Genomic DNA, 13,039 nt, shown 5'->3' on the forward strand with positions numbered 1-13,039 from the left:
ATCTTATTGACGAGGCCCAAATCCAAAATGTTGCATGAATGAAGTAGAAATGAAAAGACTCTTTCGCCCGAAACGCAGATTCTCACGTCGTTTTCAAATCGTCCTACTGCAGAGAGCGTTTTTGCTGTTGAGGTACTTTGCACACAGACACGTGAAGCGTAAAACCAGTTCACATCCAATGGCGCCCCCTGCTGGACAGACGTCACCGTTTCGGTTCCCGGAGACTATCGTGGGTAAAGTTTGGGGTTTCTGGTGCGTTGGTGGATAAATAATCAAACACTGGGTTCGTCCGTTCGTCTTCTATAGTCACCAAATCACAGGGGGACGTTTACGGTCACCATTGCATGTTTTTGAACTGTTAGGAAGAAAGTGGAGAGAAAACACAAACACAAACACAAACACAAACACAAACACAAACAGAAAGGCCATCAAGCCCAACGAGGGAAACATGACACACAAAAACCCGCTTCACAAGTGACCCCATGCGGGACGTCCAGTTTAAACAGTCTGAAGACGTCTTAAAGTCCTAGTGAAATGAAAATTCGACCTCCAAAACACTCTGGCTGTCGCTTCTAGGGACATTTTTTATGCCAACTGGTCCAAGGGTAAAATGTTAAAACACGGCAATCTGTGAGAAAATAGCCGATTAACGGCGCTATTTCCGCTGCTGGGCGGAGCTTCTGACAATAGAGTGACATCACGAGTTGTGCACACGGCCAAGTTGTGTTTACATTATGGAGGATCAGAGTTTTGACGACGAAGAGGCTGAATTTAACTATAGTTCATCATCATCGGGCGTTTCAAACCCAGTGACTGACGAAGAAGACACTGAAGGGTCGTTCTGCCATCGGTGATCCCGTCTGGAACATGTTTGAGGAAGAAGAAGACGCTTCGTCCTCGTCTCCTCGCCTCAGCAGCCGCCAGTTTTCACCGCGGCTTTGAGGCTCCTGGCTTTTGGCAGAACGACCGGCTTCCTGGATCATGTCGAAGCGCTTTTCCGACTGCGCGGAATCACCAAAGATTAGTCCAGGTATTACTTGATCGTCTACTAGCCGGCCGAGCTAGCCGCTAGCCACTAGCTGCCCGTGCTCCTTTTCTCCTCTCTCTGGTCTCTTCCAGGCTCAATCTTTCGTCAAGGCTCATAAAACGCCGACTATAACTTCAAAACACTGTTAAAACTTCAATATCTAAGAGGGAAACAAGCCGATATAAACACAACAGATTGAGATCTGCACAACTCTTGACGTCACGCCCACGAAGAAGAAGGATACCCCCGACTTCCTCGGCTGGAGATTCAAAATACAAATAACTTTGTTATGCAACAACAGTGGTGGCGCAGAGTCGGAGAAACCTTGTAAGTACAACCTCAACTATCGTTTTTTGCAAAGTAGTGTTTTACATTTTACTAGGACTTAAAGGGTCGTCTGGAACTGAAAGTTTCACTGAGAGACGAGAGGAAAGTGAAGCATGGTGAGAAACTAAAGCACATGTGCAGCAGTGGTTTGCAGCCAGTAAGAGGAGTCCCTCCACTAAGACCAGATGGAAGCTGCTGACACTGGAAAAAAAAACTACAAAAACAAACCAGATGGGAAGTGTTTCTGTCTCCAGGATTATCTGTGGAAAACGACGCTCCGGAGACGATCGGATCATGTACGCGACCTCGCACAAGGCCAACCCCCCCCCCCCCCCCCCCTCCCCCCGAAGTGCAGGAAGACGGCTATTCTCAGACTTTACGACTGAAGGCGAGGAGAAGTGTGGCGGCGTGGTTCTTTGTTCAGGAGGGTCTGAGTCACGTCCGTGTGGAACCACGACACGAGGCGGTGGAACCCTCCTCCGGACGCTCCGGAGGCGGAGTCGGCTGACGGGCGTATGGCGGCGCCACGCGACTGCAAAGGGTAGTGACATTTTCTAAATGGCACAAAGAACGAGGGGATGTTTATCAAATATGTTGAATAAAACTGCGACTCCGAGTCCCTTTTGGCAGAACAAGCAGCTTTATATCTCCTCTTAATGCAGATTAGATTCTTCTCTTGTCACATAGAACTTTTTTTTTTTATCTCCTTGTACGTATGTTTTAATGGGGGTTGGAGAGAAAAGCTGGAGATCTCTTGAAAAGCTTGTTTTATCTTCAGCTTCTGCAGCCGAGACGATTGTTCCTGTCGAGGGAAGGTCAAAGAAATGTCATCTTTTTGTTAACAGTATAAAAGAAGTGTCAGGGAAGTGTAAACCAAATCAGATTTTTTTTTTTTAATTAATCTGTTGGGAAGGTTAATAAAGTTACTTTAATGAACAACAACAAAATGCAGGGAAAAAAAAACATTTTACCCCACTTAGATTTTTTTTTTTTTTTTTTTAATAAACATGCTAAACAAGCACTAAAAACACAGACACTGGTTGGGCGTCAAGTTGCATTTAGATTTATTGATCAGTCTTTCAGTCATTTTACTGTCCATATGTCTTCACCTCTTCCACCTGGATTATCTAAATCTATATTTCATTGTTGTTTTCAAAACATTGTCAACTTTTCTTTAGGAACAAGTTAATTTATTGACAATGTCATAATGGTCTCTATCTGTGGATGGACGGGGAGAGAAAGAACAGATTGTAGGGGGAAGGATAGATGGATGGATGGATGGATGGAATAATAATGTATCACCGCCACTAGATGGCGGTGTCCCAACAAAATCTTCCCGGAGTTTCTCATTATTCTTCATAAGTTCCCCCTCCCTTCTGATCTAATACCGTGTTAAAATCGGCCGCACGTCAAAGTGACAGAAGAGTGAGAGAGTTTAAAGAAAGTAAAAAAAAAAAAAAAAAGAAATAGCAGGGGAAAAAAGTGTAAATCAGCAAGACAAGTATGGTGAGACACAGTAGAGTCTCCTGTAGGGGGACTCCTGCGTTCAGGAATGGAAAATCAGCCTGCGCGTGAGAGAGAGAGAGAGAGAGAGAGAGAGAGCGAGCGAGCGAGCGAGAGAGAGAGAGAGAGAGAGAGACAGAGAGAGAGAGAGAGAGAGAGAGAGAGAGAGAGAGAGAGAGAGAGACGGTGGGAGTGTAACACTGTTCCACCGGCCGGGAAGCAGAGCGGAGCTTGTCGCAGTGTTTCCCCGCTCCCCCACGCGCCTCTCCGGGCGCACGGACCCGCATGTGAAGCGCGCGCGAGAGGAAGCGGCTGCGTGCCGGAGGAGGAGGAGGAGGAGGAGAAGAAGGAGGAGGAGGACGCGGGGCTTGAAGGGCTGAAGCGGAGCTCCCCGCTGCGGTCTGACACTTTAACTCCTTGTCGGCTGGTAAGTCCGCTCCCCTCCTCTCTCTCTCTCTCTCTCCCCGGCTCTCGGTGTCTCTCTCCCCGGGCCGGTCGCGTCGCTGCCCCGCACCGTGTTAATGTGTTGCAGGTCGGATAAAAAAAACAAAAAACCCAGCGGATGACTTGTTCTCTACTGTTTTGGCTGAAGACTGCGGCTCTGCAGGACTGGACACACAGCGTGCACGAGCGCGCACACGCATGCAATGCACTTTTCTGTTTTTCCTCCCAAGGATATACGGCTATAGAAGGCTATAATTACAATCCCGGCCAGCTGTTTGACAGTTGGCTGAGCCCCGCGGTGTTTATACCCCCCTCTTCTTTGGACTGTGGAAATACTGTGCGGGATCCAGGCCCGCGTCTGAGTGCGTGAGCTTTCCCCGCACGCACACCCCCGTCAAGTTACCGTCGGAGTGTTTCACTCCTGTTAAGTTATTGCGCGCGCGCGTGCTGCAGGAGAGCGCACATACACGCACACACACGCCCCGGTGTTTACCCGGCTCCGGGGCGCACCGCACCGCTCCCGCACCGTCTCCGGGTTAAAGCTCCGACCTCCCCCGGAGGAGCGTCCCGGTTATGTAACGCGCTCCGGCCGAACTGCCCGCGGCCACTCGGCCCCGGGCCTGCACGTGCTCCTGCTCGGCGTGGCTCCTCGAGCATCAGGCGCACGTCAACAATCATGACCAAAAAAAAAAAAAAAAAAAAGGTCTGCGAGGGTCAACCGTCACACCCAAATAAAACAAAAACAAAAACAAAAACATGCACGTCTTCAGGAACCATCGCGAGCTCACGAAGCACGCGCGGAACGACGATCCACCACAGATCCGAGCGTGCGCAGGTTGTATGAAGGCATCAGAGGTGAAAACCAAAACAGGAAGGAGGAGGTGAGGTAACGACGTCTCTTCCATCCATTCATCGATCTCCAGTGTCGTGGAGCCAAACTCAGCAGACTGGAGTCACATGGACGGACTCCCAGTTATTTACAAGGCAAACACTCACGATTTCTCTCACAATTGACCACCAATTACCTCCAAATACATGATTGTGGGTTTTTGTAAAATAAAATTGGAACGTGCAAGTCTCCTCAACGTGAGTTTTAGTGTCACTCCTGCTGTGCATTGAGAGACACACAGTGGAATTGCAAATATCACCCAAAATAGAAAATAAAATAAAGGCAGCGCAACAAAATTTCAAAATAAAAGGAAACGTGCAATGTCTAATACAGTGTCGCTTCAGAGGAGCTGTAATTGTCCACGGATGTGGAATGTGCATCACGTGATCACTTTGACTTGAACCCATTACAAGTTACTAGTTAGAAGCAGTTTTAACTGATCAAAGTGACAAATGCAAAGTCTTTCCTTCTTTTGATCCTTTTGTAACTGCAAGAATTTGCCAGTCTTTTCTGAAATATACATATTAAAGGGAATCAGATATTCTATTTGCAAAAAAAAACCCAACCAATCAGCTGTATCTGCATATCGTATTTATATTCAGGATTACAACACTTTGTCATCATCTGGAAATGGTTTTGAGTTTACGTGTCTCAAGTATCACTTCACATAAATTGGACTCGTTGCTTTATTGTGAAAGTCGTTGCGTTATGTGACCTCCACAGATCCAATTCTGACCAAGGGTGGTTTTGAATGTCATTTTTGCCAATCTAGTGTTTTTAGATCAGCCTCTGTCAGTTTTCATATTTATACTTTTAAAAGAAAATCCCATGGGGGGCCGGACTAGATCGTCTGGCGGGCCGCTTCTGGCCCCCGGGCCGCATGTTTGACACCCCTGGCTTAAACAGACGGGCCTTTTCACAATAACTAGGGGGTGTAAGTAGTTTTTCCACAAACAGACATGGCCTACTAGCGTCGTCGTCGTCGTGGACTCGCTCTGGTCGGTCTGTCGACTCGTTCGCCGTCTCTGTCGTGTCGCCGTGATGTCACGTCTCGCACGCCGCCGCCGCCGCCGAACACGTCCATGTGTGCCGCTCGCGTGTCCCCACCGTCGGCCTCGGCGCAGAGATCTGCTCATTAAGTTTGGAGGTTCCGCGGTGTCCTTGACATGCGCCGCCGCCGGAAGCCGGGCCGCGGTGAGTCATCAACGCTAATGGGGAAGGCATGGACAATTTACTCTGGACTGGAGAGCTCTTGATCTCTGATGGTGCCTCCTCAGCAGGCCTTTGTTGTCCAACGGAGCGGAACCCGTCCCTCTGGATGTCCTGGGGGGGTTGGGGTTTGGGGGGGGGGGGGGGGGGGGCAGCAGATTGTGGCGACGGGGCCCAGCAGAGGACGGTGGGACGGAAGACACGCGACGTGGTCGTTGTTATGGTTCGAGGTTCTACGATAACCAGGGAGATTTTTGCTGTGAAAAATATCCTCAACATGGGGGGCCAAGTGGAAAAACACGTCATTTAATTCAACAGTATTCCTTTGTTGGTAATTGATTGTGTGTGTGTGTGTGTGTGTGTCTGTGTCACACCCCCCCCCCCCCCCCCACACACACACACACACACACACACACACACACACACAGATGTACACTTGTGACCTCAATAACAGGTAATATAAGCAGAGCTTTTCACGTTTTTGAATTCACAGTGACCCTCTTCCTCATTGTTTGCACAACAACGTCACATATTTTCTTTTATGTGCGTGTTTTATTTATTTATTTATTTTATTTCTCCACAGGAAAAGAGCCTGTTTCTAAAGAAAAGACACGAGGCACTGGACTGTTTCTACAGGAGAACTGCAGCTCAACACACACACACACACACACACACACACACACACACACACACACACACACACACACACACACACACACACACACACGCACACAGGCCAGTCAGAGCTGATGGTGTGTGATCGCTGCCATGAACTAGCGGCCCGGCCAACGAGCACCGTGTTGCTACACCCACCGGAGCCCACACAGGTGAGAGGCTCTTCACGTCTCTTTATCTCCAAAACAGGTGCTTGGGATTAAAAAGCTCAGAGGACCGACGAGTTCTATGTATATTTTAATACATCTCTGCTCTGTTTGCCCCCCCTACCCCTCCACCCCCCCCCCGCCTCTCCGCCTCTCCGCAGGATGTCGTGGGCCAGAGAGCTCTTTGTGGGCAGAGTGGACGAGCGAAAGACGGCGTGGGGGGAGCGCAATGGCAAGAAGAAAAGGAAAGACAGCTCCTCGCTGTGCGGCGCGCGTTACATGAGCTGCCTGAGGGACCCGGACGACTTCGACACCTCTAGCGTGGCCCCCCAGCACTACCGCTGCGGCGCCGGCGCCGGCGGGGGCAACCTGGGACTGCGCTGCGGCTGGCAGGAGGACCACTACGGGAAGAGGATGGTGGCCGGCGGGGACCTGGGCCCCAGGGCCGTCGACCTGGGCTTCGAGGACGGCGAGCTCGGGGGCGGCAAGGGCGGGGAGCCGGCGGAGGGCGGCGGCGGCTGCTGCGCGGCGACGACCGCCGCGGCCGGCTGCTGGAGGCGGCTCGCCTGGGTCTTCCAGTCCAAGAAGTTCCGGTCCGCCAAGCTGGAGCGCCTCTACCAGCGCTACTTCTTCCGCCTCAACCAGAGCTCCCTCACCATGCTGATGGGGGTGCTGGTGGTGGTGTGCGGCGTCATGCTGGCCTTCCACTGCGTGCGCGCGGAGCTGAGCCCGGCCTACGTGGCCGTGCTGTCGGCGGCCATGGCGGTGTTCGTGGCGATGATGGTGGTGTGCAACCGCAACGGCTTCCACCAGGACTACATGTGGATGGCGAGCTACCTGGTGATCGGCGTGCTGATGGCGGTGCAGGTCCTGGGCGTGCTGACGGTGTCGCCGCGCAGCGCCTCGGAGGGCGTGTGGTGGACGGTGTTCTTCATCTACATCATCTACACGCTGCTGCCGGTCCGAATGAGGGCGGCGGTGCTGAGTGGCGCCGCGCTGTCCGCCATACACCTGGTGGCCGCCTGGCAGATCAACCAGGAGGACAAGTTCGTCGTCACGCAGGTGAGCTGCTCGTCAAATCAAAATGTCTTCAGGGCGTTTCGGAAGTCCGGTTGACGTTTGCGACAAGAATAACCGCGCCGCAACCACGAGGAACCAGAATATAAGTTTTAAACACAAGATTTTGAGAAGAAAATTACTTAAAATCAGTGAAATTATCTGTCCACGCAGTGAGTGACTTTTAAAAAAAAATTTGATTTTTGAATCGAGATCTAAGATTACACTGTAAAATCAAGGACTAAATTATCTTATCGTGTCTAAAAATAGGATTTAAAATCTTGGCAAGCATCAAATAAAGTTGCAGTGAATGATGTGGATGAGACACGGCGAATAATAATTTTTTATTTTTTTTAATTTTTTTTATTTGAGAATCAGCATCTTCTTGTATTTACTTTTTCTCTGTTACGTCCTTTTAAAATATCCACTGTTTCACAAAACAAGCACACAAACTCCAACAGACGTGTTTTGATTTTAACTAAACTGTGAGAGATTTGGTTCCAGTATTACATCTTTGTGTCCGTGTTCAAAAAAAAGGAATCAATGCAAATTCGAAAACCTATAATCAACCTTGAGTACTCTTTTTGAATCGATGCTAAAAAAAAAAAAAAAAAAAAGTCTTCTGACTATTGATTTGAGAAAATCCATCCACTTTACCGACAGGAAGATAAACATGTGACCTCAGTAAAGGGTTGAGGAAATAATTAGACAGGTAATTATACCAGATTACCTCCATTTTTTAACTACCTGTCGGTCTGCGCTGGTCACTTGTAGGTTAATTTTCCAAAAAAACAAGTTTGGAAACTTCAGTGCACCTGAGCTGGAAGTAAAACTGATTTATTTATTACATTTTTTGATTGAAATTCATGTCTGGTATCAAACGGCGCCGGTGGAAGATGGAGGACGGCGAGGCCGCGGTGGCTCAGGTGCTCTGTCGCTGGTCTGACAGATGAGTTATTGAAGGAACTCGTGGATTTGGTTCAACGTCGCGCTCAAGTCCCGTCAGAAAAGCAGAATTACTGTATTATTATTATTATTATTATCATTATTATTCAATTGTTGCTGTGATGCTTATTTGCAGCAAATCCAACTTTGTGTGAAAGTTGACGTTTACGTCCATGTGGGGGGGATGGGGGGGGGTCACAGCGCGCCATTCTCACCACACAACAATGTCGTTACTGTGTTCGCCAGTAGGGACGGCCTACTTTCTGCTCCCGTCGATGGAGGACAAATACTGTGCAGACTCCTCCATCCCCCCCCCCCACCCCCACCCCTCCACCGCTCGTGTCAAAGGTGCCGTACTAAAAGTAGATGGTGCCGTCGATCTCTGCAAATGAGGTTTTTAATGAGCCCATGTATTTTTATGTGCCACCGGCAGGCAGGCCCCTTCGCTGGGGGGGAGGGGGGCCGCCGCCCCCCGCCCCCCCGACTCGCTGCACCGTAGGAGGAATATCATGATAATGTAACGCGGTGCCATTCAGGCCGCAATCCCCCCCCCCGAAAACAAGGAGGCCATTGTCGTGAAGTGAAACAGGGGTGGGGCGAGATACTCGGGATTGTGCAATGGGTTTTATGGAAAACAGGATGATTGCTGCTTCGTTTTGGAAGCCGCACAGAGAAGAAACAAAAAAAACAAACAGGATTCGACATTTCTAATGACTTCAGATCTCCGTCAGAGCTCCGTGGAAGTGTTTCTTCATGGCTTTGGTGTGTTAATGTGCATTTCCTGTTTCGTGGCGATTCCCTCATGATGGACACAGTTTGTAATATTTAACGATATCTGCAATTGTTTCAATCTGATTATTACAAACTGTGTCCATCATGAGGGAAAGACATTAAAATACAGTATGTTTGTTTTGTTTTTTTTCATATTGGAAAGACGTAATAAGCTGATTAAAAGAGGACATCAAGGTTATTTGATTAATCGGTGTTATGAATGTATGTATCGAGATTTAACAAGTTAACCGGTTAACCTCGGCCGGTCCAGGTCCAACTTGAAGAACTCGGGGAAGAAGAAAACACAACAGAGGAACTGCAATACATTCCAACAACAATAAGAAAAAGATGAACTCGGTGCTGCCGCCAAATACATAACAGAAGGCAGTCCTTGTGTTGTGCATACTGATGCCTTTCATAAACTATAGTTCTACTGAGCCTTCCGAGTTTAGAACAGCACGAAGCCAGAAGAAGTAGCATTTCTACATTAGTTTTAATGTAAATTGATTTAGTTTTTTTTAATTTGCAGTAGGAAAATGTTTTTCTCTAAAATCACATCACTGACGTGTCAAAACTTTACAGTGAAGACAAATCCTGATGTCGACAAGCAGATCCGCCGTGGTTACATGACATTTTCAAGCAAAATTTTATACTTTTCATGTGTTTTTGGTGTCCATTTACACGACAACATTGCTCGGGGCCACTTTTTTGAAAACTGCTTCCAAGGCAGACGTTTTTGAAAAACGCTCTCCATAAGAAAACGGAGGAAAATCCAGCTTTACGGAAACTCTGGTGCTGCGCACGCTCACCACGGATGTCCGTGTACTCCCATTGTTAATGTTTATAGTGTAAACATGCAACAAAACAACCAACATCACCCACTCGTGGTCGTTTTCATCGTTTTCTGTGTTGCTGGCACTTTTTCAAAACGTTGTAGTGTAGACGTGAAACTTTTCTGAAACGAGGCCTCGGATCAGTGCTTAGAAAGTAGAAAAGTTCTCTTTTCCAGAGGATCCATCGTCGTCACACAACTGTAATTCTATTTCAGTTTGACTCCAGCTCTATAGTGAACTCGTGGCGAATACAAACTGTTTTCCATGCGCGTATATTTTAATGGGATTGCATTCGTTGGCAGCGTTATTAGCGACACCTCGACTCTTCTAGAACGCAACTTAATTAATTCTACTTTCTGCCCTCCACTGTTTTCCTCCTTGCCAAAGGTTGTTGTGTCGTTCCGAAGCTTGGCAGTGAAGTAATCCACTCCGATGAGACACGTTTCACTTTTGGGAACTTGGTGTGCCCGGTTTGGGCGGCACGCTTTAACAATATTGCTTCACCCACCCCCGCACATATTAATAGATTTAAACAATTAAAAGCTAGAAGGTAATATAAAAAAAAAAAAAAAGCCATGTGCACTGAACCCTGTCACATGCTGTTGCCGTTCTCCGCCAGCCGTCGTATTAAGCAACCAGATAAATGTGGAGCCACAGTGAGTAAGGCAATATTGACATAACTCTACTGGTCCACTGAGCTTGTGTGTTAAGTACCCCCGTCCCAGACGTGTGTGTATGTGTGTGTGTGTGTGTGTGTGTGTGTGTGCTCCAGTCCTGGCCGGTTACCTCGGTCTGGTGGTGATGGACCGCTGCCCTGCCCGAGGGCCCGGACCCCCCCCCCCCCCCCCCCCCCCCGCAGTCCGCTCCGTAGTTGAACCGATCAATACCGCTACCCGGACCTCACTGTGTTTGTCATTTCTCTCCTGGTTCAGGTTGTTCGCTTGCCATCGGGGGTTCCCCCCCCCCCCCATATTTCTCTACATCACTCATCTCCCAGGATGTTTAAGACTGACGTCGCTTTTACTCCTTTTGTTCAGCCTCGGGAATTATAAAAAAAAAAAAAAAAAACAGCTTAGTGAGTCAACAAGTGGTATGAATACTGAAGGACTCCATTCAGTCTGTATCAGACATGAAAAGCTCTGCAGATACTGGCGTCACTCTTCTTCATCATCCTGTCGCGCCCCCCCAATACCCCCCCCCCCCCCCACCCCCCCCCACCGATTTTGTATTTTCCCTGCGGAGATATTCATGCAGGATCAGAGCTGAGATGTGAAACCGATGACAGCGGAGACAGACGGAGCCTTTGTGAGGGACCTCCACGACGAGGCAGGAGTCGTGGGGGGGCGGCAAAGGGGGGGGGTTATAGTGGAGACAAGGGGGGTAACCGTGGATGGGGGGGGAGGATGAAATAATGCCAGGCTGACTCACCCTCTGTACAAGAGCTGCCGGTCTCTCGTTTCTCTGACTCATAGTTCCAGTCTTCTCACAAAGTTGTGGCGATGAAAACGGAGCTCCTCCACCCTCCTCGTGGGGGGGGGTTCCTCCACAGAGCTCCACGGTTTCTCACTACGGACCGGACGGAGCCCCCGCCGGGTCTCAGAAGTCTGAAGCTTCCAAAGTCGTACGAAAAAAGTTTCATCGTTTTGGACGTTTAAACGTTTCATTACATTTTCAGCTGTTTGTTTTTTTATACTTGATTTTAGCAGTTTCATGCTTCTTTTTTTTGCATTTTTTTCCCCCCAGACAATTTCATTAATTCTTTTTTTTTTTTTTTTACATTTTAGGAATAGAATAGAGTAGAAATACTTTATTACTTCTAAAAGGAACATTCCTTTCAGCCTTGCTCCACACAGAATCAATAGAAAGAAAGTTGAATATGAAATAAAAACCGGACAAAAAATTACGCTGCCAGGATTTACGGTGAGTCGTAGAAGCTCAGGGAGGATAAAATCATATGAAACACAGCGAGTATTATTTATAGGGAGGAGTTATAGAGTCACATTTGCTTGTATTTCTTTTCCACCTTATTTAGTTATTGTGCCTTTTTTTTTTACAAGCCATTTTCTATCCAAGCCATTTAGAAATGTGTGTTTAAATAGAATAAAGGTATAATGTAGTGAAACAGTGAAACAACCTCTGCAGGATCGGAAGCGGCAATAGATGATCTTGCAACCAAACCATATTGCAAAATCTCAACGTGGCAGCTTTGGTTCTCGCCGGATGATAAATTGTTAAAAATAATAATAATAATAATTGTTCATGAACCCAGAATCAACCTGTTCACGGCATCGTTTTCTGCTGGATGTCAACAGGTTGTAGGTTTTCCGCCGCCTGGAAGCAACCAGAGGAAATGAGCCGGGGTTTTTGTTCGTCGTGTTGTAAAGCGGTTGCACAACTTTTGGTTTTGCTCATTGTGGTGTGTGGCGGCTCAGAGCATCAGCTTCACACAAGTTCTACTTTTTTTTTTTTTTTCTTTTATGAATTGCTTTCAGAAGTGTCCGTTTTTCTCCTGGTGCTTCTGAGCTGAACTGACGTTCATGAAAACGCTGAAATCCAACAGTGAGTTCTAATGAGTTCTGCCTGACGGGGGGCCGTTCAACCGCTGCGTCGCTGGCGCATGTGTCGCATGTGTCACATGTCGCGGTGGAGCGGTTCAGATATCTTCATTTGTCATCGTTTTATTGTCTGTAATCGCTGGTTTCCGTGGAATTACTGTAAAACGACCGTAAACTAATCTCCACGCGGGATGTTGGAAACTGTTGAAGGGCGTTTCCGTTGGTGCGCCTTATTGGCAATCTTCATTCAATCTCGCATGGCGGTGGGGCCACACACATACACACATACACACACACACACACACACCAAGCAGTGATTGCATGTTCTTCCTCTATTGTGTTCGTTCTGTGGCTCAGTTGGTCGTTTCTCAATCGTGAGGCTACAGATTCGATCTGTCCAAATACCGTCAAGTCCTTGAGCAACACACTGAACCCCCGAATCGCTCCCAATGGATGGATTGAGCAACTTGCATGTGTGAATGGGTGAATCTATATATATATATATATACGATACACCATGAAGCCTGGTGGGGGACAGTTCAAGCAATGGAAAAACACTATGTGGAAGTTGTTCAGTGTTGAAATGGTGATTATTACACACATTGTGGTGTTTGACGATCGCCTCGTCTTCCGTCTTGCCTCAACCTCGTAACAGTGTC

The 13,039-nt window shown here is 47.9% G+C and overlaps 1 protein-coding gene across 1 annotated transcript in view; it reads left to right on the forward strand.

Moving 5' to 3' along the window:
* The first annotated feature begins 3,024 nt into the window (after nt 1-3,024).
* The window catches only part of LOC308130390 (adenylate cyclase type 6-like), a 33,739-nt gene continuing 23,724 nt past the window's right edge, over nt 3,025-13,039 (forward strand). Inside the window, 3 exon segments of the mRNA XM_080496748.1 lie at nt 3,025-3,284; nt 5,983-6,226; nt 6,382-7,282. Coding sequence (XP_080352874.1) covers nt 6,383-7,282 — 900 coding nt within the window. The 5' untranslated portion in view covers nt 3,025-3,284; nt 5,983-6,226; nt 6,382.

Source organism: Blennius ocellaris (assembly GCF_963422515.1).
Source record: "Blennius ocellaris genome assembly, chromosome: 5".
Taxonomy (NCBI): domain Eukaryota; kingdom Metazoa; phylum Chordata; class Actinopteri; order Blenniiformes; family Blenniidae; genus Blennius; species Blennius ocellaris.